This window comes from Paramisgurnus dabryanus, chromosome 4 (genome assembly GCF_030506205.2).
Source record: "Paramisgurnus dabryanus chromosome 4, PD_genome_1.1, whole genome shotgun sequence".
NCBI lineage: Eukaryota > Metazoa > Chordata > Actinopteri > Cypriniformes > Cobitidae > Paramisgurnus > Paramisgurnus dabryanus.
The window spans coordinates 16,104,960-16,131,173 of NC_133340.1; the positions used below are offsets into that span (position 1 = coordinate 16,104,960).

A 26,214-nucleotide genomic window follows, 5' to 3' on the forward strand; every position below is an offset into this window, starting at 1 on the left:
AAATTTAATTAGGAAATATAACAAACATGCTTTACTAAAAACATTGCTGGTGTGCATTTTGAGGCAACACAAAGGGCACTAAATTTTAAGATATGTCAATGCTGTCTGTTGTTTTCAGTATGGACAGCTCTTAAATTTATTTTAGTCTAGGACTTGTCTAATCCCTGTCCGGGAAACCGCCCCATAATGTTCACTTCATTGAAAACTTTGTGGATGTGGTGTTAGAGGAAAATGCAGTCATGCACAGAATATATTAAAGGCAGTAAGTACCCAAAAGGAAATGTACACAGAAAATATACAAATATGTTTAATACCATAGATTAAAATACTGCATAAAGGTTAGAATAAAATCCAACAATAGTATTACAAAATATTTAAATCATCCCCTAATAAAAAAGCCCCCCCAATATTAAAAACTTAGAATCGCACCTGCAGAGCCAAGCCTGGTGAGAGAGAACACGGACAGATTTCAAACTACGCTTTTGCGGCGTTAAAGGGCTCTTCAGGAAGGGAACGCCACATAAACTCTGGCTCCAGTTAAAAAGAAAATTCCTTTGTTTATTGCTCTATTCTCTAAGTGTATTTTAGACCCCACACAATAAGACACAATTGTGCAACACCCTGCACATTTAAGAGCTCTGATCTTCGAAGGGAATACAGGACATAGAGATGATCACTTCAGATTGGAATTCTCTCTATATGTGTCTTAGCGCATGGGCTATACGAAAGGCAAAACAACTAAAGAAATCTAGAATGATCTATTTGCACATTTTCTGAAATGGTCTGTGCAATTCATTCAGCACGTTTACATGTCAGTACAGAAGCAACATTGACATTTTAATTTTAAGGGTCACATAGAAAGTAGGAAATATCATAAAATACTAAAAAGACTTTACTTGCTTAAGTCAAATTAGAATCAGCAAAATGTATATGACCCTATATTTAGGGAAGATTTGTTACCTCAGGCTGAGTTTGGCAATGACGCAAAAGGAGAAGTGGCACTGATTTGATACATTTGGGGTTCAGGTCCAGGTGGAGCGCTGTTCATCAATGCATTGTAATTCTGCACACAAGCAAACACACATTATACATAAGAACTTACTTAAAGTGCACATTTCATAGTTAAACATGTCTCTCGTATTTACTGGTAAGTGTTTTTGTGTTCTTCATGTATCTGTTTACAACCTGAGGGACTGTTTATTCAACCTCTCCAAGTAAACAGGAAGGTAAACGTGATCTAGTCTGTGAAAACCTGGCTAAAGATATTCTTTGTGATTTACTGTTTTCTGTGATTTACTATAATGTAAAGAACATTATGTGAAAATCTAACCTCAATATATTTAATATTAACTGAGTAAGGCCAAAAATTAAAATGCACTTTTAACATACTATCTCTGTATTAAAAAAAATTATTTAGTTATTAAACTTGGACTCAACTTTCATACAAAGTTTACTACAAGTGATACGTAAATACATTTTTTTAAAACATTTTTAGCACATTTTAGTTCATATTCATGGTGTCTCAAAATAGCAGAGTGAAGTACACTTAGATGATCTTAAGAAAATCTTAAGAAGTATTCAAAAGAGGAAATTTTTGTATATGAAGTACAAAAATAGTGCGCGAAAATAAAGCACTTTAAGAACACTATGGTAGTGTACTACTTTTTCACCTGGGCACCCATTTTACCCTGAAATAAGAAACCAAATAGTTACTAATGTTAATTACAAGTTGCACTGTACACAAATAAATGTAAGGGCTGTTTACACAACACTGTTTTCAACCAAAAATAGAAAACATTTCAAGGATTTTGGCTATTCATGTGCACAACAACAAGGTTCTGAGGGCCTGAAAATGCCAACTTTTGAAAATGTTCCACAAAACATCAACACAAAGGGCACTACCACCCTAATGATGCCAAGTTTGAGAAATGTCTGTCCGGAAAGTGCTCTATAAAGTGGTGAATGCAGTGGTGTGAAAATGGCCCCCTTCCTGATTTTTTTATGTTTGCTGGATTGCAGTTGTTGCTGCTAAGGGTGGCCAAACCAGTTATTAGGTTTAGGGGGCAAGCAGTTTTTTCACACAGGCCAATTTTGTTTTCTCTTTATAAAAAAAACCTTCAATTAAAAATGCATGTTGTGTTTACTTGTGTTATCTTTGATTCATATTTTTTGTTTATTTGTTTCATGGTCTGAAACATTAAAGTGTGACAAACATGAAAAAAATCAATACTTTTAATCAACACAAGAGGGCCAAAACTTTTTCATACCACTGTATACAAAGGTTAACTATAATAGCTTAAAATCCAAAAGGGATTACATTTATCGTTTTTTTTTGTTGTTGTTGTTCTTTTGGTGTTGACAAAGTGTGATCTGCTGCTGTCTGAAAATATAAATAAATAATTTTTTCGATAAATGACTATATTTTTATAATAAAAATATAGTCATCATTAATCTATTTATTGTAATATATTACTTGCATATATTGATGAAACTGTTCACATTCACTACATATTTACATTCAACTTTCCTTTACTGTACTTTTACTTCTTTGTCATATTTCAGACTCATTTCATTCAGAATCTAGTCTTGCTGCTTTTTGAAACTTGTCTGCCTGTTACTCTCTTTTATGTGACTCCCATCAGATAATGTTACCTGTGATGAATCAGTCATTGGATGGTAGATTGGTGTAGATGAGTGGTTCTCAAACTGAGGGGCGTGGCCCCTTGGGGGGTCCTGAGATGGTGCTAATTTATCATAAATTCTGTGTACTTAAATCTCAGAAACATACTGCTACTAACCAACAGCACTACATTGATTAACTTAATATGTTTTGTTTAATTAAAATGTTAAGTTTTACAATGTTTTATGCTATACATTTTCTTTGGGGGGGCCACCATCTCAGACCGAAGAGACACGGTCTGAGATGAGCGGCAGAGAATTCTGATATATATCAGGGGTCATGAAAGACACGGACACCGAGATGCAGTTCAAACTTAGACAAAAGTTTATTAGACAGGCTTCACATTATATAGGGTACAGAAAGGAAAAACTACCAACTGTCTAACAGGTGACTGGCACATACCATGTGGTCAGCATATTGCGTAAATCCGTCAGGCTAAAACAATCGCGTGATCAATACCCCTGCACACTGGCATTATACCTAGACAGTTAAGTGGGTGCACATTCTAGTTTTAGGGAAGTAATGTTTAGAAAAGAGAAGTGGGGACCGAACACGTCATCAGATGCACTTAGTGGCCTGACCGCTAGAAGGGCTAAAAAGGATATGTCACAATACCTTCTCCAACATGACCTATAGACCGTTTCATCGGGCGCACGTGCGGTGACGTGATAAGCGTCTGGCCTAAACTTTACTTTCGGTTTCTGTTTGTTTAATGGTCTGACTAGTTGCAGAAACTGAACTCTTAACAAAAACCTCGTCGAAAATAACAAATGTTTTGGGTTCCTATGTAATCTACGTGTTGTTTATTTAGCTTGTTATATGAATACACTACTTTAAAAGGACTTTGTTGTTATTTTTTCTTTGCGGAGTTTACTGAAAGTTACGTGAGGAACACGAAAGCCGCTTGTTTATGTTGTTACTGCTGAAACCGTCTATAAAGGGTCATAAATCATAGCAAACATATATCAACAGGCCTTGTACTATCGTGCATGAACAATGTACTGATCAACATTATCAGGTCAAGAAAGGATACAAAGATTAATATAAAGAATGTGCATATTACTGATAGAATATGTATAAAAGAACTAAGTTTGTCTCATGAGTTAACCTGTTGAGGTTGTGGGAGAGCACAAATTCGAACACCCACTAATATCATTGTTATATCATTAACAGGACATACAGAAGACAAGCAGGTTTGGAGAATGAATGGATGGAATACAGGCATACATTTGATCATTTACGCTAAGTGTGTTCCTTGTGTTCATAAAACATTCATCCTTCAGACTGATAACGCTACAACATAAGGCAAATGGTTTCCATACCTGCAGAACTTGCAGCTACAAGGATGATCCAAACATTCACCATCTATTTGAGAAAAGAAAAAAAGGATGTGTTATGCAGGCTTTAAAATGGAATAATTTTACCGAAGTCAATTATTTATTAGAATGAAGACAGTGTGTTAAAGGTTATTTAAAATAAAGACAAACCTTTTTAAAGTGAAATACTGTTTCCTTTGTGTGAGAAGTATTGTTAGCTTTGTTAGTGTAAACTTACCACCCAACAAACACTGAAAAAGGAACTGATAGTGTGAAAAGGAAATAGGACAATTCCTGAAAAGCCCAAGGCTGCGTCCAAAACCATCTAATTCCATACTATACAGTAGGTGAAAAGTAGTAGGCGAGGCGAGTAGTATGTCCATACTACTTTAGCTTTACAGACGTCTTCAAAATGCAAACGGGTAGCATTCCTATGCTTCGAAAATTCATCCACTGTTTCGAAGCGCTCGAAAGATCTAAATACCCTACAGAAAAATCCAGTTAAGACCAGCATACGCTGGTGAGCTGGTTTTAGCTGGTCTCCCAGCTTGGTTTTAGCTGGTATTGCTGTTGTAGCAAGCTGGTCTAGCTGTGTTTTGGTCCATTTTTAAGCCGGTCTAGCTGGACTTTCCTAGTCAGGATGGACCACCAGCCCACCCACCAGCTTGACCAGCTATCCCAGGCTGGGAGGACCATCTTAAACCAGCTCCTTCCACGGTAAACCAGCAAAGCCAGCTTATGCTGGTCTTAGCTGGATTTTTCAGTAGGGTATGGCGCCATCTGCTGGTGAAAATGTTGACCAGCTTAAAAAGTGACCAAAACACAGCTAGACCAATATATATATATATATATATATATATATATATATATATATATATATATATATATATATATATATATATATATATATATATATATATAGCCAAAGGATTTTACCGGACTCAATGCTATCTGTACTGCTAACACCAGTCATCAAAGACAAAACCTGTAAAGCATCAAGTACACAAAATTATAGACCAATTGCTTTGGCTAGTATACTATCCAAAGTATTAGAACGAATATTTGATAGGCTACAGGAATATACAGGAACAACTAACAACCAATTTAGATTTAAAAACAAACATGGCACTGATTTGTGTGTTTATGCTTTAAAAGAACTTGTCTCAGCACAATACAACAATGTTTATGTGTTTTTTGTATGCGTCCAAAGCTTTCGACCGTATTAACCATGGTAAACTATTTACTAAAATGCAAGAGCGAGGGGTGCCTCCATATCTAATACAAATTTTGCACTATTGGTATTCAAATAAAACCATGCGGGTTAGCCCTGCTGAAAATACCAGCAAGACCAGCATCAAACCAGCATCAGCACCAGCTAAACCAGCACCACACCAGCATTAGCACAAGCTAAACCAGCATTAGCACCAGCATCCCATGCTGGTCATATCAGCATATGTTGTGTTTTGGTGCTGGTATGCTGGTGACCACCAGCTAAACCATCATAGAACAGCATAATTCCCATGCTGGTCCATGCTGGTTTTTTTAGCAGGGAGATGGGGAAAAACAACATCAACCCCGTTCCCTGTAACTAATGGGTCAGGCAAGTGGAATATTGTCACCTATTCTTTTTAACTTGTATATGGACGACTTATCCAGAAAGTTAGAGGAGTGTAAGACTGGATGTGTGGTGGGGAATCAGCTCATTAATCACCTAATGTATGCAGATTACCTAATTATTATGTCACCTTATAGTGCTGGGTTACAACAATTGCTTAGTGTGTGTGCAAAATATGGTATGCAATATGACATCAAATTTAATTCTAAAAAGAGTGTCATGATAGTACGAACTAAGGAGGACCAGCATCTAAAGTTTCCCTCCTTTTATTTGTCTGAGAAAGAACTAGATACTGTTGCTAAAGTAAAATACTTAGGACACATTATCAGGGATGACGATGATGATATTCAGCGTCAGTGCTATAAATTATATGCTCAGGCACATGTTGGCATGAAAATTTCATATATATATATTTGTATTTTGTGTATGCTTTTTTTATATACTAGACAGTTGTATGTGTTTTATATATTTGGACTTCGAGTTTGTCAATTAAGATAATTATTGACATTTATTGATAATATTGATAATTATTGATTTAATCTAGATTAATCTATGCCCATCTATATATAAATAAGAGCTGGGCATAGATTAATCTCATACAAAATAAAAGTAATTTTACGAGTATATAATAAATAAATAATAATGAAAATACGTGCCTGCTAAAGATGCGTAAGGGTTTATGATAAAAGAGACGCTTGCGTTTGCTAGATACTCGCGTAATCGCATCTGTAATTGGAGTTAAGTGTCTTGCGAGATGCGTCTTATGAAACCTTTTAATGCATATGCAGCATGCACTTAGAGTTTTGAGGTCATCATTTGATTGATTAAAATCTTCAGGATTCCTGGGAGACGAGACATCGACTTTACATTCATGCCCCCAAACGTGATGCTGAACAATGATTGGTTGCTGTTTATGTCCGTTAGATGGCCTTTCGAAGAACCTAAAACCTCAGCAGCAATAATGACACAAGCCAAGACAGAAGCTTTCAGATTGAATTTTTTACATTTTTTATTTTCTGCATTTTCATGAAAAACAAAACAAATTGAACATTAAATTTCTTCAGAAAGTCTTCAGAAAATAATTGCTATTTTGTTGCTACAAGTTGCATTTAAGTTACAGCTTCCCAAAGGTAAATAAGCAATTTAGCTTAAACTATTAACCCTTTCAAGCTTAGATGGGACAGGAGAATACAGGTGGGATGCCAGCAAAGAACTAAAAGAAGAGTGATTTCAGTAAGAGCACATAAACACTGCGTCCAAAAACTAAGTTAACAAAACCTTAGATGACTGAAATGTGGTTTTAGACACAATAAGTGTCACTAAGAAAGATCACAAAGATGACTGAACTAGTATGCTGAAATGCTTATGATTCATACTCTGATGGCAAGTATGCACCACTACATTCTTTGTTCAATAGGTTGTGGCAGATGACAACAAGCAGGAAACATGTCAGTCCTTTTCTTCCATCAAAATGCAAGAATACAGTTTAGCATTGACACTAACTCCCCCAAAACTGATAGGTCCACTGGACCCAAAATTTCATCAGATCTTCCTTTCAAACCTACCAAACACCACTTGGGCAGAATTTGAAGTTTAGTGTCAAGCTCATGGGCAAACACCTTGAAAAAGAAGTCACTTTGGATGAGGCTGAATGCCCAGAAAAGAAAGCCGCCACACTCTGGACATGTTAAGATTTGTCTTGTGGGTTACAGGAATTCAATCCTACACAATTTACTTACATCTTCAGGTTATCCCACGTCAGTCCGTTTTAACCCTTGCCAATATCAGCAGCGTTATCCTTCCATCTTTCTCTTTTTTCAGCCTCATCCTCCCATTCAGGCTATACATCAGCCTGTGTTTAGTGGGATGGAGCACGTGTCAGCTTGCAAAGCAGAGCTGCGTAGAGACTAGTTTGTGCGTGCGTGCCATTATGATATTTTCTGAATGAGTTTGTCTTCGGTTAGGCAGAAGAGGGTGCAGTAAGAGAGATCAGATATAAAGTTTTCACAACCACGTCGAGTCACATTCTTACATCCTCGAAGATCCAACAGTCTGAGTGCTGATAATCGCTTCATATAGGACAGACAAGCATCTGTCAACTTATTACAACCTGGAAAGAAACAAAGACATCAGTGAGATCTCAGAATGAAGACTTTTAAAGAAACAACAAGTACTTGTAGGATTAAAATTTCTTTTAAAGGTGCCAAAAAATGCATTGAAATAATCTGTTAAATTCTTCTCTGATATATGTGACTTTTTTAAGTGCAAAAATTATCCAGTAACGGATCCATTTACAACCCTAAGATTTTTTTCTACAATGAAATGGCCTGTTATTACCTTATTTGGAAAGGTCATGAACAATAATGTTGTTTTTGGCTGTTTTACTTTCATTTTGCATTTCTTATTTGGTGTTTTATAAACCGAAACATGGCTAAATTCAGATTATGGTCATCGAATTTATAAAGGACACTTAAATGAATGATCACAATAAGGCCAAAACCCAATTTGCAATTTTTTGTGTGGATGGCAATAATTTCTACATCACACATTTGCATACTATTAACCCAAGGGTTTTGGCAACACACCACCTGATGGGCTAAATTTATAAGCAAAAAATATAAAATCTACAGGGCAGAAGATCAAAGGTACCTGCAAGATTAAGTTGTCTGAGCGTGTTTCGGGTGTTGCACCCAGAAGCGGTGATCAGGTTGACGGATTGATCGGTGAGCCCCTGGCAGTGAGACAAATCCAACCGCCTCAGCGAAGGCATGTGTCTGACAATCAGCTTCAGAGTGGAGTCACTTATATCCAAGCCAGACAAACGTAAATTCAGCAAACCTCTTAGCCGACTGCGACTTTCACTGCCTGTGTGATAGAAAATATGTTAAGAGAACAGTCCACATGGTCTCAAAAATAATTGCTAAGTGCTATCATCTCACCTGGCTGGACTATTAAGTCTTTAATTTGTGTATCTTTGACGGCGACAGCCCAACAAAGGTCTAGTGTTCGCAAACCCGGGCAACTTTGTGAACTCAAAGCTGACACGCATAACGAAGAGCAACCTGACATCACAAGATCTTTCAGACCTATGAGAAACAAGGAGAGGAAATATTTCACCACAAAAAAGCATATTGTGCAAATCTACTTAACAGTCAGGACTTTGGGAAACTCTACCTGGTAGGTGATGGATGAGCCAGGCGATTTGTTTCTTTGACACAGGTGTCCAAGAGAGGTCCAGTGTCACAGGTTGTCGTTTAATGATGGCTGAAATAGCCTGGGGGCTTAGTGACCGACAACGGCTCAGATCTATCCGTGTCCACAAGCGCTTATCACAGCACCTACAGAATAGATTAACAATTTTTAGCCATTTACTAAGTGAGAGAAGATCATGAGAATGTAAGACCAATTCATTTAAGAAGGCACAGACATGCAGCTATATTTGGGCCTCCTCTTACAGCATCTTTAGACTGCCAAGTACCAAACTGGGAGTCATTTTCCAAAGCATGAGCTTTTTGTCAACATGCAATGCAAATGAATTATCAAATGAAGAGAAAACGCTTTTCTGCCAATGACGAGTATTTCCGGCTTTCCGCAATACCAATATTACTCGCAACTTATAAAACCCGGAAGTATTTCCCGAGGGCAAACAGCTGTATGTCTGTGTCAGTTTTGAGGATCGCTCTGAATCTGATCTCTATCAAAAATCGTTCACAAAAATGTAATTGGGTCATTCCACAAAAACGTCCACTTTTGGCATAGCAAGATGTCTTAAAATGTATTTCTTTTTCTAACATTTAAACTTAGAGAAAATTATGAGATTACTCTTTGACTTTATAAGTACACATAAATGACAGCTTAATGATTTTTAATTTTTTGTGCGCATGTACTTCAAGACTGCACTGCATAAACCTATTTTTGGTCACTGTGTTACCTTACTTCTTTAGCAATATTACAAGGTGTTTATGAAGGTGTTAAAGCTTAATTCTTACGTGTAGCAGAATTCAATGAATAAAAAAATTATCATCATGTCACATGTGAAAGATTATATTAATGTGAAAGAAAAAACACCAGTCACTGGTGTTACTGATCTTCGCTGCTGTTAAGGAAGGTAACACCTTTTTTTTTTGCAATTCCCAAACAATAAGGGAGGTCATACCAGTGACTTAAACTAAAAGCTTCATATGAAATCATGAGATAAAGAGAAGATTTCTGATAACTGAAAAGCGACAGTGGACTTTATAGATCTCCAGGAAATTGAAAGGAAGTCAAGTGATGTCATCAGTGTGATTTTGATTTAAAAATAAGAGCTTTTTTTAAACATTAACACCAGTGACAACTCCAGGGGACCACTACTTTCATTATATATTTTATAATATTTATTTAGCATGTTGTATTTTAATGTAATTTACATCATATATTTGATAGTTATGGACACATTATTGTATTTTAAATGGAAGAAAACACTGTTTTTGATCTCAAAATAAAGCATTTTCCCTCTGTCCATGACCGAGGGGACGAGCACTTCTGTGGGGCTTGGAATTTTAATTAATTAATAAAAATCAAATATTGCTACATTGATGGCTCAAGAAGATGTAATTGTTCAAATAACATATTGTCTCATTTTAAATATAAAAGATTGTAACCCTAAAGGGTGTTTCAAGTATAATATTTCTGTAAAGTCTAGAGACAAAAACATTTCTGTAGAATGACCCAATTATCTCAGCTTATTGCTTAAAATTTTGTTTGTTTTAAGAAACCTTATTTAAGAGGTAATAAAAAGTGAACTAATAAAAGGTAGGATGAAACTTTTTTTTTGAAAGCAGAGGCTCTTTCATTTGTAAGGGTGTCATGATTTCGATTTTAAATCTAAATCAATCGGAATTAAGTCACAACCTCTAATTAAAAAAATGTAATCGTCGATGCTGCCACGGCCCATGTCACATTCAGTCGGCTTGCCAAGCGGGGGGAAAAAACCTCTCGGAGGTGCCTTTAAAAACATCGGTCCGATACTATTGTCTATCCGCACAACCCTAGCATTTAAGTTACCATATTTTTCCACTGGCAGCACTACTAACATGGCAGGGCGTCTCCGGGTTCAAGGTCAGATATTATATTTCATAAAAGTCTAGTCTAAAAATGGCATAGCATTTTTTGTCTTTAAAAAAAAAAAAACATCGAGAATCGAATCAAATTGTGAACTTGCAATCGAAAATGTAATCAAGGATTTGGAGAATCGTGACACCCCCATTCATTTGCTATATTGTATGTTTATATATTTTAAGAAGAGCATTTTCTGGAAGGCATTAAACTTTTGTGAAAATCATGAAAAATGCTGACACTGGCTGGCAACTTATTTTTAAAAACGCTGGCGGGAAAGAGTTAAAAATCTTTAACTGTTACTTTTTTGAAGGCAGTTTTATATTTGAATATACATATTCACATGTATTCTTTTAGCTTAGGATGGCAAAATGCAATTTATAACAATTTAAGTGATTCATATAAAATGTAAATCTAAAGCCAGACTTGCATTACAGGATTATCAGTCTGAATTTACCCATAATTTGTGCTAAACAGTACATTTTCAGCACATAAGGCAACACCTCAGCCAGCAATAAGATTCTGTCCATGCATTTGCAATGAGAAGCATGTCGTACAAGTTGACACTTACCATTTGTACCAAGCCTTGCAGACTCTCATACACACAGCCAAGTCAGTCCGACTTAAGTAACGGAATACGGACACCCAAATGTCCTTTTCACAGCCTCGCTCGTTCCCTACATCACGGAATGAGGGATGAGAGAGGAGGGATGGAGGAGAGCTGGTGGTAATGGAAGGAGGCGGAGGTGGTGGAGAAACAGAAGAGCGAGAAGACACGGAGGAAGGTGACAAAGTGTCTCTCTCTCGTCCGTCTTGGTTGGAGTTCCGTCTTGTGTGGTGACGGCTGGACGCATTGGCACCTTTAGACTGAGCAAGTCCATTACCAGTCGGTGTCAGATTGCTGTTCCTGAGTCGCGCCCTGGGTAATGTTTTGCGCTGGATGAAACCAGGAGCGTTGGGTGTGCGGGGAGACATAGCAGCCTCCAGTTTTGGTACAATGGAGCCGGGGTCACGTTTGGCTTTGGGAGGACGCTGAAGAGTCACAGTTAGGTAGGAATCGTTCAGCAGGTCATCATTCAAATCGGAGACGAGTAGGACAGGTGGATCAGTGTCTGAATCTGACTGGTTTTCTCCATCATCATCATCGTCATCCCCTCCATCATCCATATCTTCCATCTCATCATCATCTCCATCAAAGTCCTGTTCCTCGCTATCGTCATCTTCGTCCTCCTCGTCATCATCATCGTAGTCCTCACCTCTACGTCGTCTCCTCCGCGAACGATGTTCCTTGTCTGATCGGCCCAGATGCCTCTCTTCTTCACTATCATCCTCATCATCGTCTTCCTCATCTTCATCGTCATCATCATCGTCGTCATCATCTTCGTCGTCATCATCGTCGTCCGTTTCATAGCGTCGCCGCCTCATATGAGATCCTCCTCTTAATCTAACCCGGCCTCCTCTCTCTCCTCTTGCCCCAAGTCCTCGCCTCATTTTCAGCGAACTTGTCAAGCTGCCTCCTCCTCGATTCCCTCGATGTGTGGAGCCCCTCCAAACTCCTCGCCTGCCAGATCCGTAACCTCTGCGGGATGAAGACACACCTCCCCTTGAGTGGATTGACATCTTCCTCCCACCATCTCCATCCTCATCGTCGCTGCCAGAATCGTCGTCATGTTCCATTCCATGACGCCGGTAGATCTTAGCCACACGAGGATCTAGAGATGAGGATTTGCGTTTCTGAAAGAGAAAAGAGAATATGTAGCAAAGGCAAGACACCAAAAAAAAAAGAAATGTCACATGTGCTGGTTGTAACTTTTAAGTGAAAATAAAGTGATGCATTGCATTACAAGCTTTGCAAACATGTCTACAACGCTACATTAATTGCTGGTCATACATCAATTACTTTAGCTTTCAAAGTTACTTACATGTGTTTTCGCTCCTTCTATATTTATCTGGAAAGAAAGAAATCAATTTAAAACATTGATATCACAGCAATGGAATCACACAATCTGCAAACACAGAGCTGATCATGAAGCCCTCAGTCCAAACAGTGATGGGGCGCAATGATGATGCGACAGGGCGGGCCATATAGAGCCAAAAACAAAAGGAAGACCAAAGCAGGAAGGTAACAGCACAAGACAAAGAGCAGGCGAAAGAATATGAGAGACAGAAAAAGAGGGAGAAAGGAGTACAGAACAAAAGTAGAGGCAGATGCGCGTGCAGCAGCGGTGGCGTGAGAAAGGCGGAGCCTCTCACCCTCTTCCTGAGCCGCTGCTCAGGGGCCGCTGCCTGTTTCTGGAGCGACCCGTGGGAGAGTGAAGAGGGGGGCCGCCCGACCCTGTGCCACGCCCCGCCCCTGAGCCCCCCTGACCCATCCTGTGCCGTGATGTCATCACCGCTGCCTGACGACTGGCACAAAGGAAAAACAGACCAGTGTGTGTACGACAAAGTAAGCTCTCGCCATGCACCTTTCCCTTATGTTTTGAGAGTGTGGATGAGTGCGTATGTATGCAGGCCTGCAAAAGCTAGCGTTAGATTAAAAGCTCAAAGCTAAATTGTGTTCAAGCTGGAGGATAGACCCTCTCTTTAAAAAAAAAATACTTAAAAGCTGTGTGTGTGCATAACTGCTGGTATGTGTCTATTATACCTCAGATTCTGTGTCTTTGCCCAAGACACATTTGGGACACTCCCAGCAGCTGGGTAGATCTTTGTTTATCACTCCATCTCCCGATACCTGTAGAAAGAGAGGGGAGCAGCATTTGTAAAATCTTGACCACTAAACCCCCGGAGTATAGTCAGTTTTTTACGTGTACGCTAAAGTACACGCACTGTTACACGAACAGCCTTGCAAAGTATAGTTTATTTGACTCAGACACTCGACACATGTGCATTGTGACAAAATGGGCTACATTCTCCTGTAGGCGCATACGAGATCTACCCGTACAATGCAAGTGCGCACTGTTCTGATGATGAAAATTGCGTCATGCACACTGTATGCAGACCCTTGCATACACTTAAAAAATGGACTACACCCGGAATATTGTCTGTTTTTTACTTGCATGCATACGTACGCGCACAGTCGAATGAACACCCTTGCAAAGCATAGTTAACTGACTCATACGTACATGTACGCTGATGTTCAACGCATGCGCATTAAGACAAAATGCAATGCATCTCCTGAGCTACATACTACGTTTTCCTTGTCACAGGGGTTAAAAAATCCAGTGGTGCGCGTACAGTACGCATGCACTGTTCTGATGACGAAAATACACCGTGTACTCGGACCTTTGCGCTAAGTGCAAAAAATTGACCTACTTCGGCCTTTAAAGATCAGCACATCTTCATGACATTAAACGAGGCACCCATTTAAAAGGACCGTAAGTAGGATTTTCCCCATCTAGTGGTGAAACTGTATTTTGCATTCAAACGAACAGTGCTCTCTAGCGCCTCGTTTTTCCAAATGCGTGTTGCAACTATGGTAGCCGTTATGTACTCACTGATCTCCTTGTCCGTTTCAACTGGTTCACGTGTTCTGAACGAAAATGCGGTGTGGAAACGTGTTGCGGTAGGCTAGTGCTTTTTGTCACTCTTTGCTATTATAGTTTATCAATATAGCGGAACGACATTACCCATTCAATGTAAATACAGAGAAGAAATTCTAAGCTTACAAAGAAAAAGTCAGATCATTGCTCAAAGTCATTTGATACCAATGAAGACATATTTATATTTTACTAATAAAATATTTTAAAAACTACACGTAGTGACAATGTTTGTACCTTTAAACAGCTAGGATGGGCAATCTGAGCACAGTTGGAACACTCCATGAGCTCCTCACCAACATCAAGGCTTCCTTCCCCACAGATCTCACATACGGCAGAGAGCGGCAGACCAGGCTATTAAGAGAAGAGATATTAGTATGCAAACAAAGAAACGCTTTGAACAAGACAACACAAACATACACAGGTTTGTTTTACTCTATTGTATTTGTATTAATTATATTGTATTAATCTATACCAAGCTTTTATGATGACAATGAGTGCGTTTACATGCACAGTCTTATGCCGATAATGCTTAATAAACTGATAACACGTGGGGTCATGTAAACGCGTAAAGCGGTTTTCTTTAATCGGGGTAAGCCCATAAACAGCGTAAGCAAAAACCGATCGGCACAGGTAGTTTTTTGCTCATTACGCCGATTTCGCATGGCATGTAAACACCTTAACCTGCTGTCTCACGGTTTTGTCCATGTGCGCATGTCTCCACCTATGAAAGATAAACGTCACACGCGGAAGTAAGCGCAAGGTAACGCATAAAAGTCTCCGCTCGACTAAAGCAGTTGGCAGAGAAACTGTGAAAATAAAAGCTCATGTTACATTTACAGGTTCTGCAGACACGATGAGAGATACAACAGTACAGCTTAAGACAGATATGCCGTCGGCTTTTTGATCGACTATTGTGTACTATAGGTGGTGACGTCACTGCCTGCGAGAAAACTGATTATTCTTCAAGTCCCATGTAAACGCAGTTGACTGCATAGCCGGCTTATTGATTTGCATGTAAAGGCATGAAAACAGTTTTCTATAATAAGCAGATTTTTGATAGTTATCCGCTTATTCTGTGCATGTAAACGCACTCATTATTATCACCAAAAGCTGATTTGCCCCTTTTTTAAGTTTTTATTACTATTCCTGAATAGGCATGGGCCGGTTACCAGTTTCAAGGTTTTAAACAGTCAAGGTTTCAAAACCACTAAAAATACTCTGTGATATGGTCTTCAAGGTATGCGCTGTGTTTATACACAATTATTTAAATCATGTGATTGATTTGATGTTTACATTTAAAATAAATTACGAAAATATTATATTTTTGAAAGCATATTATAATTCAAAGGCTTTATTTTTACCTGGCATTTGAAAATAACACATTTTAGTGTTGCAATGGCAATACCGCAACACAGTAAAACCGTGGTATTTTTGCTAAAGGTCATCATACCGGCAGAATCTTATACTGGCCCATGCCTACTCCTGAACAGGAAATTATGTTTTTGCCATGTTTTCCATGTAGGGAAATAATCAAAAATTTGGCCCTTACTGATATATTTACACAAAAACACATCATTTGGACTCACAGCGAGACACTGGCGGAGGACACAGGTCTGTTTGAGCTTGCCAGGGCCACCAAATTTCTTCATGTCTCTGCAGAAGTTGCAGTCGCCACACTCTGTGCGCATACAGGCCTCGCAGCGTTTACAGCGCACGCGTCGTCGCCGCAGCACCGACATGTTGGAGGATGGTTTCACTGGCCGGGGAACGATGGGTGTGGTCGCCAGCTTTGGACGGATAACAGGTGGAGGGGGAGGAGGGGGCTGATACCATGAGGGCTAAGGGAGAAGATGGGTAAATGAAGGAATGGATCAGACAGATAAATGTTGTGTAGTGTGAACTCAGGTTTTAGTAAAATTTTTCACATGTCTCTAATGTCAATATCAATATTTCTGGATAATAAAATGGGTTAAAAGAGTTTTCATTAAATTGACTTTCCAAAAAACAAGTATAATTACTGAACTTACTCTCTTTGGCCATCTGACAATAGGTTTTCCAGTGTAGGAGAGTTTGGGGGAGTCGTTTGCATGTTCTTTTAAAAGCGCCTGAAAGAGAGTTAATAACAAGACTCGTGAGAAACCCACACGTAACATTCCTTCCAGTGGCATCCTGCAACTCGTGTTGCAACTTCAAACATAAAAGCAAATGCATCAGAATAACCATGTTAGATTGCAAGTGCTGACCCGTATGTCGTGCAGCAAGGCGGCGGCGTTGTGTATTCCAGAAGGCACATATTTCTTATGTGCAGGCAGAGCCTCCAGCTTTCCCACCAGGTTCCAAAGCCCCTCCAGTTCGAAAGGAGTCAGGTGAACCTTCACCCCTGGTCCACTGGTAGGAGAATTGCTCTCATCTTGCTCCTCTTTAGTATGGCCATTAATTACCTCACTTTCCTGTTTAATTCCTGTGTCAGACATAGAAAGTTTACCTTCTGATTAAAAGTCATACAAGAACACTTATGAGAAATTGAATCTACTAACCGATGCCCAGAGAGTATTTCTGGTATTCAGGGATGAGGTAGGAGGTGTTGGTCAGACTGTACAGATAACGCTCCAACACGTACCAGGCCATCTCGAAAAAGAAAGGACAACGAAACTTCGATGGCACCTGAAGAGAGGGAAACCATAAACCATGAAGGATTATCAATATCGCCTTAAAATTTATTATTTGGATGAATCATATGAAGAAATATAAGGGTCATGATATCTGTAGCAAATATTGTGCTCACCCGTGTCCTGTCCTCAATGCTTGCAATATTCAGTTGCATGGGGACGTTAAAACTATGCAGGAAATTTCCACCAAACACAAGTGTGTCCACAGGTGTATAAACCGCATGGATCCAACCTAAACAAAAATTTTGATAAATTACAAAAAACACAAATTTATAGCTAAGCAATTTAAATACAAATCCTTAGCGCTTACCCGATGGTATAATGAATGTGTATCCCTGCTTGAGCTCAATCCTCTGGCAGTCAGTGGCCCTGTCACCAAGAAAGATGTCTCCTTGTTTCCCTGACAACACCCAGTTTTCATACAGCTCCAGGTTTTGTGGTGTGGGTGGAATTAACCAAAACACCTATAGCGGAAACAGCCAATCAGGTTATCAAAACATGACAAAAAGAGATTAAAGTGAATAAAAACTAGGCTAAAACTAGCCTCAAAATATTGTATTTGAGCTCTTCAATTCTTCACTCAAAAAGGTTTCTAGTAGATACAACGTATAAACAATAATATGCCATTATCAATGAGCTCCATCTACAATGTTCTCTAACCTTGCTTCCGTTCAGTATGTGGTACCACACAGATGTGCCGCCAAAGTCTACGTGGAAATCTGTGAAACAGCCCTGAACACTCATTAGGCAGTACCTGCACAAAGAAAACAGACAATATTGAAGTGGGAAGATGAGGCATGCGAGGTAAAAGAGAAATAACTAAAGATAAGCAAATAGGGTTGTGACAAAAATTAGATATGAACATGAAGTAGAAAGAGAAGGAAGTTTTCTTTATAACACACTGGCATGAGACCATAAGCCAAAACAGTAAAGTAGGTTGGGACACATGCTCACTTTTGCACTTTGGGGTACTGCATGTCCATGATAGAATTTGTGGAATCTCTTTGCCTTTCCTTTAAATGCCGTGGCCACATGTTGTCCACCCAGTCAATCATTTCCACCTATCAGAACAGGAGAAGTCACAAACGAAAGTCAAGGAGGCTGATATCAGAGACTGAATTGAACTGTTTGATGGGAACCTGTGTCCCAACAGACATTTAATATATGTACTAACCGTTGCAGGTCTTTTGACAAGGCTCTCTAGTTTAGTGTGGCTAAATTCAAGACTGATAACATTGTAAGTCTTGTCTCTCTGGGAAGCCGGAGTCTCATAGTACCGACACCACTGGGCCATTGACATCTCCGTCCCCTTCTGAGTAGCCACATCCATTACATCAATCAGGCGTCGACTTCCTGTCAACAGAGAAGGGCAGAGGCGGGGTTTCAACAATGGCAAAGTTGTTACTCTTAAAGTCACATTGAAACTAAAATTAAAAACTTGCATGTCCTGGTTTACATAATACTTTCTCCTGTACCTGCATATGTGACCTATGTGTACAATGTAAGCAGGGTTTTAAAAAAAATGCGCATGCACTGTATGTGGAGTTCCCTTCCCTACGCGTAAAAAGTGGACTATACTTGGGCCTTTAGACACCACTGATTTTAGTCAACATGAAATTCAGCAACACACACTACAACAAACACTTACCTACAAACGTCTTCACATCATTCACACTGAAATCTGGATCTGGCATTCTGAAAATATACATATAAATTCAGATGAACTGGAAATGCAAATCATAATAAATGACAAAGAGAATGAGCAATTAACGAAAAAAATTACATTCATTAATTTAGCAAATGCTACTGTTCAAGCCATAGATATGTATAAAGGCTAGATGTCTCACCCGCGCTGCTGGCTAACTGAGTGGAACGTCAGCATTTTGGCGGCCATCTTACACAGGGCGCTCGCTCACTCGTAGCATTGAGTTTTAATTAACTTGCTTAATTTTTTTACCGATTTCAACCGGTTTGGTTTGTTATAAACGTCAAAGATGTACCTATGACACTGCATACTTTACTAAAAATGTAAAAAAAATTCATGAAACATGGTAAAGCATCCAGAATTATAGCCACGTTAATAACGTTTGTAAAAAAACCAAACCGTTTGAAAATTGGTAGAAAATGTAGCAAGTTATGGTCATTTAAAAGTACCTGCACTACTAAAATCAATGCTACGTGTGAGCGAGCTGTCTGAGGTAAGATGGCCGCCAGGTGATGACGTTAGAGACTCCGCCGTAAGACATCTAGCCTTTATACATATCTATGGTTCAAGCACCTAACAAATGAAAATAATACAAGCAAAAAACTAATCCAAAATAAAATAAAATACAAGTAGGGCTAGCTAACTATATTCAATTGAGCAATCTTTAAACAATGACAATATCATACTTAATGCCAAGTCCATCGGGTCTCTCAAAGATGATGGGGTCCCTTAGCCCCCCTCTCTGGACGTACTCAAATGTGAAATCTGAACAAAACAGACAAGCAATCATTATAAACCCTTAACACTAGGGTTGGGAATCGAATTTGGAATCGGATTCTTGTTATATACTTTCGATTCCACTAAATGCGTTGACATTTGAAACCACCTAAACAAACACAACCCTACCCTAGTAGAATCTGGACCTTCTTTTGATAGACCCGCCCCACACATAGGCAACGATGTCGGTTAGTAGACACGTCCCTTACTGCTGATTGGCTACAAGTGTGTTTTGGTACTCAGCGCGACTCCGTTTTCCAAAGTGTTTTTCAAAAATCATGCACCCCGCCTTTAACAATTCAGGATCGCACAATCACATAATTTTCATGTCATCAAGAACCGAGTCACCGGACCTATAGCCATCTGCACACAGTGCGCAGGACCTTCTGTTCAAATACTTAACTCTTTCCCAGCCAGCGTTTTAAAAAAAAGTTGCCAGACAGTGCCAGCTAGGGCTCATCCTATCTTAATTTGTTCTCTTTTTATCAACTCTCAAATATGGGTTGGTTTCTTAAAAAAATACAACATTTTAAGCAAAAAGCTAAAATAATTGCATTTTTGTAAAGGACTTTTTTTAGAAATCAGATTCAGAGCGATGATCAAAACAGAGTTTTTACTGTTTGGCCTTAGTGGATACTTCTGGGCTTTATAAGTTGGGTAAGAGTGCAACCTGGTGGATAATAGTGGAAATACGGAAGGCCGTAAAACATGAAAAAAAACATCTGCAGTTGGTTTATCCCAGGTGTCTACAACCCTGCTCCCTGAGCTACTGTCCTGCAGACTTCACTTCCAACCCAGCTCCAACACACCTGTCTGTAATTATCAAGCAATCCTGATCACCTTGATTAGCTGCTTCAGCTGTGTTTGATTGGGGTTGGAGCTAAACTCTGCAGGATGGTAGCTCACAAGGAGTGGGGATGAAGACTCCTGGTTTATCCTATCGAATTAAGAATGCACCGTTTATCCAATGCGCATCCTAAGCGCTGACTCTGCCGAGTGTTAGTGTTTGTTTAAAGCCATGTTTGCTTAAAAGTTTTGTAGCTCCACAAATGTTTTTATGTAGCCTCCTTTTTGTGTTCAGCTGTAAGAAATGGCTCAAAATAAATATTTTTGATCTACAAAGGCTTGCCTGTTATTGCTTTTCACCCCTTTGGAATCAAAACTAAGTATTGTTAGGAATCAGAATAAGTTGAATCGAATTTGGTATCAGAATCGATAAATTTGAAACGATGCCCAACCCTATTTAACACAGTGTTGCTATTCTATGAAAAGCTGCTTCAATACATGCTGTGTCTCTCTCTCTGACCTTTGCCCTCCATTCGTTTGACCCGATCTGAGCTGAAGCGGCTGCTATGCAGCTTCTCCTCCAGATCGAACGTCCTCTTTCCATCGATCTCATCGTCGGAAATGGCATCGTCCTGGTAACGTCGCCGAGTGCCAGCCCGCTGTAAGACAAGGGAGCAAAGAAATGAGACAATGATAGATCAATCCCCAGTCCACCATTTTGTAAGTAATACTTCCCCTTTTGAAAGTTGAGGGTTTTATAACAAACAACGTTCTCGGCCAAACTTGACACACTGACAAGTGATACAGAGTGCCAGGCTATTTGAACGCACACCTACACTAAGCCAGAAATGTGCTTGCCCACACTACCAAAAAAAACCTCACAAAATAACTTGCACTCACAAACAATAGCCTACACATAGTAACTGTGTTATAACACATAATTCTTGCAAATTTCTGCCTGTGCACAAGGTGTATAATAATGCTGTAAGCATCTCAATCAAAACTCACTTTCAATGTGGATGAATGAAGAGGAAGCTAGCAAAAATGCTTACATTTGTATTGATTTTGTTTATTTATTCCCAGATTATTTGTTATTTACTATTTTCTAGCCTAGCATCATTCTGTGTAAAATAAGTTCCTTTACGACCAGGTGTGATGAAGCAGCGCAATTGTGAGACGCGATGTGAGGGCACTGCGATGAAACGCCCCATCCAATTAGATTTGAGCTTTAAATCAAGTACCTGGAGCCGAGAAATATATATATTCCAAGTATAAAAATACAGCCTTAAAACAAGATTAGTTGACTAGTCACATTTGGAATTACCTTACATGTGAATAACAAAATGACTTTAAGAAACAAATCCGCATATCAAATCATGCCTGTTCTGAATGTCCAGGATGCACAAATACACAACTACACCATTACAAGGACAAGTTTAGTAACACACCAAGCATTCTCTCAAACAAAACAATAGGACCCTCCTTTGCTTTTCCTTGCCATAATGTCTCTATGGTGATGTGGACTGCTGGCCAATCATAGCCTTTTCGTCAAACACAAAGCAAAAAAAAAAGAGGGGGGAGTAAATCGATGAAATGAATGGAGCATGATTGTGCAGTATCTTAAGGAACCTGCCACTGCTGCTTATTCTTTCCATATCCACGTCCCATACATAACCGATAACACAACGTGCATCTATATAAAACTTACAATGTATTAACAAAAATAAGTCCCTTTTTCATCTCCTTAAAAATTATACCCTTGTTAATCAGTCATAGGGGTTGTGCATTTTGCTCAAATGATCAAGCTATGTCTGCGCATGGTCTCATTTAATGGTTTAACTTATAAAAACATGTCTGAAGACCCCTGCATTCCGTAAGCTGTACTCAGTTCATGCGTTTTTAAATGCAAGGCCGAGTACAATGTGTACCACTTACTCCTTTCTGAACTCTTACCAGTCAGACACCAAGGACTCATCCAGAATGCCAATGTGATCATAATACCACAAGATTATTAAAGTATGTTTTAATATAAGGCATAAAGTCACAATTACTGAAAATCCATGGTTAATTCTTGCTGGTACCTCCTGTCTACCAGAGTACTTGTGCCCATCCCTAGTCAATGAATGATGTTGCATTTTTTTACTTCTCTGGTCCTGTGTGCACCATACAAGGCTGCCAGCATGCCACTCCTAAATTTACAATTTCATCAACATTTATTATCTCATTTAAACTCTCAGTATGACTTTAATTCTAGCAGTGACAAGAGCAGCAAATATGCATAAGGAAATTCATACTACTTTATCATTAGCTTTACTGCACCATGTTCCTATTGACATCATCACTAGGGTACAATAAGGTATTCACCTTGAGATCACAACAATACATACCAACATATTGCATTTGAAAGGAACCAAGATGAAAAGTTGCAAGGGAAAAAAAGGACAGCTTTTCTGTTTTCTATCCTAGGCATTTATACACCCTCTTTCTTTCCATCACCACCATCTCTCTAAGCGGTAGCCCTAGACTGCAGTGCTCTTGGAAGAAGCCCTTGTGGAGGGCAACAAAACACTACACACCTCGCACCTTCAGTGTCACATCTTCATCACTGATCTTCCTTTTCCTCCCTCTCCGTCTCATCAACAACACGCCACCGTCAACGAGCGTTAAGATTTCCTGTTCGTTCTCCATCCTTGCGCTTCTTTCTCCCTTTCAGAATGAGAAAATCTGCCGTCTGCTCTCCTCGATCATGCTTCTGCCTCTGCAGTGCCCCCTCCCACTATTCTCCCTATTTCCGCATATATGCTCACATGGTCTGCTCAACCAATCCTAACATTCGTCCTACACTTCTCGGATCACTTCAAACACAGGCAGAATGCACACAGCAACCCTTACAAAAGCTTGTTACACGCTATAGCACCATCCTGTTTCACACAAAAAACTAATACCAGGGAAAATATTCTTAAAAGGTACACCGACTATGAAGACTTCTGTGTTTTAATACTTTATATTTGCCTTTAACAACTACTATTCATTAAGAGAAACACATTAATTATCTTAATTTCTTCGAAAAAATTAAATAAAAACCCTACATGTATTACTCATTTTAACCTATGGAGGCCACAATTATGTTTTCATTCTGAAATTGATGACGTGTAATGGTTATTGTGAAATATTACTAAAGTTTACTATAGTAAATAGTTTTTATGTGAGAATCACTATTTTCCCACTTACACATTATTACCTCTCAGATCGCCTTTATTTTGATCTTCTTTCATTCGTATGTTTTCTGTACTATTCTTCCTTTATATTTCTCTCTGTGAAAGGACTAAATAAAAAGACCTGATGATGTATTTTTAATAATGCAGGCCAAATACCATCACCTGCTGTCTGGATGTGCTTATAACTCGCATCTTCTGTTTCACATCATTTTATAATCTACTGATTGAAGACTTGTCTTTTTTCCCTCGCTGTAGGATTAATTATTGCGACCATTTGACGTCATGTATAGTGTTGAAAAACAAAATGGTAGCCTCAGATTATAAAAAGATTTTTTCAAGTTTATATACTAGAATAACTATACAATTTGTAGTGCTTTTATTTTTACATTCATATTGCCAGTCCCAGTGTTATTCTATTAAACCATACATGTGTTTATAACCAGGGTACATTTTAAGACACCAGTAATCAAACCAAATAGCATGATTTCAACAGACTAGGAATGCATCAAGCACGACTTCACACTACTAAAGACACAACTAAGGCAAAAAAATAAATTGTGTATATATATCTGTAATACATGTAATTTTGTGTTTCTCTTTTTAAAGCTGTCCATTCAGTACTCAGACACTCTAATAATGACTTATATATAAGGACAAGTTATTTATTCAACAATGCAATGGAAAATAGGACAGTAAAGCTTCAAAGATAAGTTATACCATATACAGAAGATGTAAATGTGATTGTGAACTTGTCAGTGCATCAAAATAATAAATCAACAAATGGCTTAATGTAAACATGGCACTGTGGATTTTAGTATGTGTGTTTTGTGGAATAATGGACAAAGTGAAAAACACTGCTGTAATGCTGATCTTTTACATGCATTTATATTATAGTGATATTCAACTGTAGAATATGGTGTTGAAAATGTTATAAACAGCAATTTTAGTGTGCTTAAGGATGCCAACTGCAACATTATGACGACTGATAATCTCAGGACCGGCAGATTGCGACTGAGCATCACTGAAAATCAGTGAACTTTTATTCCAGTGAGACACACAGCATCAGAACAGAGTGTACTCAGTGAGACACTTTATCTCTCTTAAGTATCTACGGTGTTGTTGCACTTACCAGTCGCTTGCTGTACCGCGGTTTGGACTCGTCCATTGTCTCGCAGTAGATTCAGGAGCTGCCCGCAGCAACACGGGCGCGTCACGATCCGGCGAGCGCAGTTTAGTCCGTTAATTTCGTTAAATAAAACCACTGGTGGAAGGTCACTTTACTACGGATTATATCGATACGTTACATGAATACAGTATTGAATACGTTGCTAGTTAAAAAAATACTTTAAAAAAGCAACAAACGCGTCGGTAATATAAACGTCGACTTTTAGATTACATCTGTATTACGTAAATATTTCACAAAAATAACAGGAATGGGCAGGATAGAAGGCGGCTAAGCTGTCAAGATGAACGTGCCGAGAGGCTGAACGAGCATCATCAAAAGCTAACGTTAACCAGCCTAGAAAAAAATCAGCCGTTAAACAAATAAAATTACAAAGCTATATAGGATTTCGTTTATACATACGGCTTATATGTAACGGTTACAGCACATAATTGCAATATAACATGAAGAGTGAGGAGCATATATTAAGCGGGTAATGTAACGTTAGGCTAGCCGCCGTTCAAGTTTTAAATAAAACCATTTTTCCACAAGACTCAAAACTCGGAATCACAATGGGGAAAATCCAGCCGTTTAAATAGTCCTCGTGTACTGTGTAATATTAAAATGTTCACTCCGGGTAGCCTTCTCTGTAAACTTTTCTGTTCTGAGTTAAAGTAGGCATTATTAAGACAGCTTCGCTGTGTGAATTCACGACAAAGTTAATGTAGTAGATAATTCGCCGCCATTTTCACATCGTCACAAAAACACCACAAAGTAAGTCCCGCCTACTACAGGTTAAGCATCCAATCACGAACAAATGCGACGCTGTCCTTCCTCCCTTATTGGTTACTATTGGTGTCATTTAAAGGGGATGGGAGCGAGAAGCCAATGATAGAAGATGTGACCATTTTCTCATTGGCTAAGGCTTTACGCCGGTCAAAGCATCAACACAAAGATTGGCTTACACCAGCCGGATGACTTTCATTAATAGCCAATCATACATTAAATACTAATACATTTAACCTTAACCGAATGAATGCGAAAAAAATATTTTAAATGCTCCTTGGCAAAATTATGCATGTTATGTGGTTAATAATAAATATATTATTGTTTACCTTAGATCTTCCCTGGCTTGACGTCCCATCGTTTACGGATGTCCAGTCCATGTCGGCAAATGGGCTTTCGCTGGGGGCCGTGTGGTAAAATAAATCTACATTTTTCTTCAAACTAGCCCGCTAACAAAGTGTACATTCACACATGGTCATAATAGAGTTTTTTGACCTTTGTTTGAATCCAATAAACGGAAAACCCCGAACAGTTGTTCACACCGAAAACCAGTGACCGTCCACAGGTAACTCCACATGGTAAAACTTCATTTAACGCAAGGATACAAGATCAGGAAGTAGACGCTGATTGGTTGGTTAGCCATCCGCATCAGCCACTGATTGGACTGGACATCCGTCAATAACTGTAAAGTAATGGTGCGTTCCAGGCAGGTTTTTAAACCCGTGAGTTACGACTTCAAAACCACGACTCACGACCTTATGCGTTCCAGGCAGCCTGTAACTCGTGTTTTTACAACCTTCTACCGGTGAAAGTGCTCTGGAACGTCAGTCAAACCCGTGACTTCCCACCCGTGAACTCGTACTA

At 38.9% G+C, this 26,214-nt stretch overlaps 2 protein-coding genes across 6 annotated transcripts in view; both read right to left on the reverse strand.

Moving 5' to 3' along the window:
* The window catches only part of LOC135746729 (uncharacterized), a 38,284-nt gene extending 34,183 nt beyond the window's left edge, over nt 1–4,101 (reverse strand). Inside the window, exon 1 of the mRNA XM_073814273.1 lies at nt 4,003–4,101. Within this exon, the coding sequence (XP_073670374.1) occupies nt 4,003–4,045 (43 nt within the window). The 5' untranslated portion in view covers nt 4,046–4,101. The remainder of the gene's footprint in view (nt 1–4,002) is intronic.
* Nucleotides 4,102–6,602: 2,501 nt separating this feature from the next.
* kdm2aa (lysine (K)-specific demethylase 2Aa) lies at nt 6,603–25,939 on the reverse strand. 5 transcript variants are annotated; one of them, XM_073814266.1, is made up of 22 exons: nt 25,680–25,939; nt 20,705–20,843; nt 19,308–19,386; nt 18,565–18,611; nt 18,091–18,269; nt 17,871–17,977; nt 17,577–17,670; nt 17,227–17,380; nt 17,033–17,148; nt 16,785–16,911; nt 16,491–16,708; nt 16,275–16,352; nt 15,834–16,085; nt 14,482–14,598; nt 13,353–13,439; nt 12,962–13,114; nt 12,631–12,657; nt 11,280–12,442; nt 8,786–8,949; nt 8,551–8,697; nt 8,261–8,476; nt 6,603–7,721 (listed from the first exon to the last, which is right to left on the reverse strand). In XM_073814266.1, exons 1-22 carry the CDS (start codon nt 25,728–25,730, stop codon nt 7,540–7,542), a joined length of 3,897 nt encoding a protein of 1,298 aa, XP_073670367.1. In that variant the 5' UTR covers nt 25,731–25,939; the 3' UTR covers nt 6,603–7,539. The 5 variants fall into 5 exon arrangements, with proteins under 5 accessions (XP_073670367.1, XP_073670368.1, XP_073670366.1 ...); XM_073814267.1 differs by lacking the exon at nt 25,680–25,939 and adding an exon at nt 24,532–25,343; XM_073814265.1 differs by lacking the exon at nt 25,680–25,939 and adding an exon at nt 22,768–23,151.
* Between the last annotated feature and the right edge of the window lie 275 nt (nt 25,940–26,214).

What these genes read in the sequence shown, in the direction of transcription:
- kdm2aa (XM_073814265.1), bottom strand. Translation starts at nt 22,872, where the DNA reads ATGGAGAACGAACAGGAAATCTTAACGCTCGTTGACGGTGGCGTGTTG. An exon ending in CCCGATGGACTTGGCATTAA is followed by an intron (nt 18,612 to 19,307) that starts GTATGATATTGT and finishes GTATATTTTCAG; the next exon opens with AATGCCAGATCCAGATTTCA. An exon ending in CAGTACCCCAAAGTGCAAAA is followed by an intron (nt 17,671 to 17,870) that starts GTGAGCATGTGT and finishes TTCTTTGTGCAG; the next exon opens with GTACTGCCTAATGAGTGTTC.